Raw genomic sequence first — 2,436 nt, forward strand, 5'->3', positions numbered from 1 at the left:
TTCCCCAAAAAAAGCATCAGGCTGTTACAATAAAATAAAAAATCTAAACATTATAAACAGTTGGGAATCATTGTTTGAACATGAAAAAAGTTGAACTAAATATTTACAAAATCTGCGATATTTGGAGCCCCCCCCAAAAACCCCCCAATTGCCTATTAAATTAAAATAAGCAATTTGAACATGACAAACTGTTGGGAAACTGAATAAGAAAAATGTAATAACAGTTGAACACAATATTTAAAAATCAGATATTAATGCAATATTTGGAGCCTTTTGCATTATTTTTTAATTATATTAAATAACAAAAACAATTCCATTGCCTGAATTTGCACACATTTTTTATTATCGGGCCAAATTCCCTCAACTTAGTATCCTTCGTTCAATAAAGAATTTACAAAAATGTTTAACAGTGGAAGCACCAAAGCCTATTGAAAAAATACAAAACACTGAAATGGGAAACAACCAATCCATGATGCCTCTTAGACAGATGGTGAATATAATATATATAGCACACTTGCAAGGATAGAGCATGTTTTCAGTATTTAAGAATAAAGGCAGAACAGTCGGTTACTGAGGCAGGAAAAAAAGTCAGGAAAAAAATTTAAGTTACCAAAAATTTTAAAAAATAGTAGAGATATACAAATCACTGTACAGTAAAGAAATAAACAGACATTCTCAGCTCCCCCCCTTTGGTTAAGAAAAAGAACAAGAGAACAAAAAGTAACAGTAAAGTGAGTATTTTTAACAAAAATGTAACAGTCTTTGTATAACAATGCCTTCGGATTTATCAAAGGTATTGTATGAATGTACTTTTAGGAATGTCAGGTAGTAGTAATAAAGTTATTACAATCAGAGCAATGCAAAGAATCCCTCTTTCCAGTATGAAGCAAGATGTAGATGCTGATCCTTTGCTTTATACTGATATATTTATATATAATACATTCTTACAAGTTCTGCTTTGGATGAAAGATGGGTGAGGTGGTTCCACTTCCTTCTTAAAGTGCAGCTAAAAAATTGTACTTCCACAACAGATGTCAGTAGCATCTTCATTCTCACGTCCGTCAGATGATCTTGATCTGCGAGATTTTTCAGCCACAATTAAAAAAAAGAATAACAAATAAACTTCAACTCATCTTGGTCCCTTGGTCTTGCTCTGTCCATGAGAAATCTTGTCTCATCATCTCGTCTCTTCAACGGATGGGATGCGGAAATCAAAAAAAAAAAGGCAACCTGTGTTGCTTCAGACACCTGTCTGAGAATATCAGAATCATTTTTTTTCTCACCAGTATTTTTTTTTTTTAATAAGGACCGACGACGACTGCTTCAATTTCTTTAGAAGGTCTCCTTTCCTTGACCAAAAAGTTTATCATCCCTTCGGATTTTATTAGCAAGTTGCATCCCAAAAAGAAGATCCCAAACACGACCGTGAGGGATAGAACACACATCACCGCAATCTGAACCACTCGCATGATGAATAGGTTCCTCGCCTCAAGAGAAGGCACCTCAGATCCATCATATGTTACTATTGAAGCCTGGGTGCAGCACCCCAAGATACTTCCAATAGAGTCACTGCTGTTGGAAAACAGTAATCCGGCTTCTGTCTGGTTCATCTTCCTAAACTTCTTGTGGCTGCAGTACAAAGTCGAACAGGTGCTCCTGATGGAATAGGGAAAAAGAGCTCAGGAAAATCATCAGATTTGCCACATTGGCTTCTTGCTTCTTCAAAGAGTTAGGAGAAAAGAAGAAAGATTTCCAGGCAATTTATTTTCCCCCAGCAATTCTTATCAGTTTGAGTTTGCAAGCATCAGAGCAGGAAAGACAGCTTCTGTCTTTCTTTGTCTACAGTTATTATAGTGCTCTGGATGAGCCATTAGTCAGTGGGAGGTGTCTCAATCCCATTAGTCACTTTTTCAGAGTCGTAAGGAAAGACTGCCATCTCTTGACAGTTTGCAGAAATTAAATCTCAGTTTTCTACAGAGAAAATGTTCATTCTTCAGAATATCGTGCATGAAGTTATTACTATAGCTTGTCATTTGCTAACTTATTTAATCAAATTTTAAGAATATTAACCATTCATTTACAAAAACTTCACCACATGCATAAAGCTAAAATATTTCCTCCAACGATCTGCTTTACAACACAAATACATGAAAATACTTTTTTTACCCCCTGGTTGTTCAAAATGTAGCCCCAGGAGTACGAATACACAGATGTTTATTTTCCATGAATGCATTGTACCAAGGGGAGATACAGGGGAAGAGGGGAGGGTAACATTGGGATATGAGAACTGGAACATGGGTGGAAGGGCGGTTACACAAGAAATTGCCATGTACAGATAAAGGGAGGATACTAGCGAGTGGCAATATGAAAAAAAGGAAAGACTGGTGAAGGGAGAGTGGGGAAAAGGAGTAAAGACTGGCATATGTTAAAACTGGC

At 36.3% G+C, this 2,436-nt stretch overlaps 1 protein-coding gene across 1 annotated transcript; it reads right to left on the reverse strand.

Annotated features, from left to right (window-relative positions):
* Nucleotides 1–311: 311 nt before the first annotated feature.
* Nucleotides 312–1,852, reverse strand: LOC108702018 (protein reprimo). The gene has a single exon (XM_018237019.2). It carries the CDS (start codon nucleotides 1,608–1,610, stop codon nucleotides 1,299–1,301), a length of 312 nt encoding a protein of 103 aa, XP_018092508.1. The 5' UTR covers nucleotides 1,611–1,852; the 3' UTR covers nucleotides 312–1,298.
* Between the last annotated feature and the right edge of the window lie 584 nt (nucleotides 1,853–2,436).

The sequence above is a fragment of the Xenopus laevis genome, chromosome 9_10L, assembly GCF_017654675.1.
Source record: "Xenopus laevis strain J_2021 chromosome 9_10L, Xenopus_laevis_v10.1, whole genome shotgun sequence".
NCBI lineage: Eukaryota > Metazoa > Chordata > Amphibia > Anura > Pipidae > Xenopus > Xenopus laevis.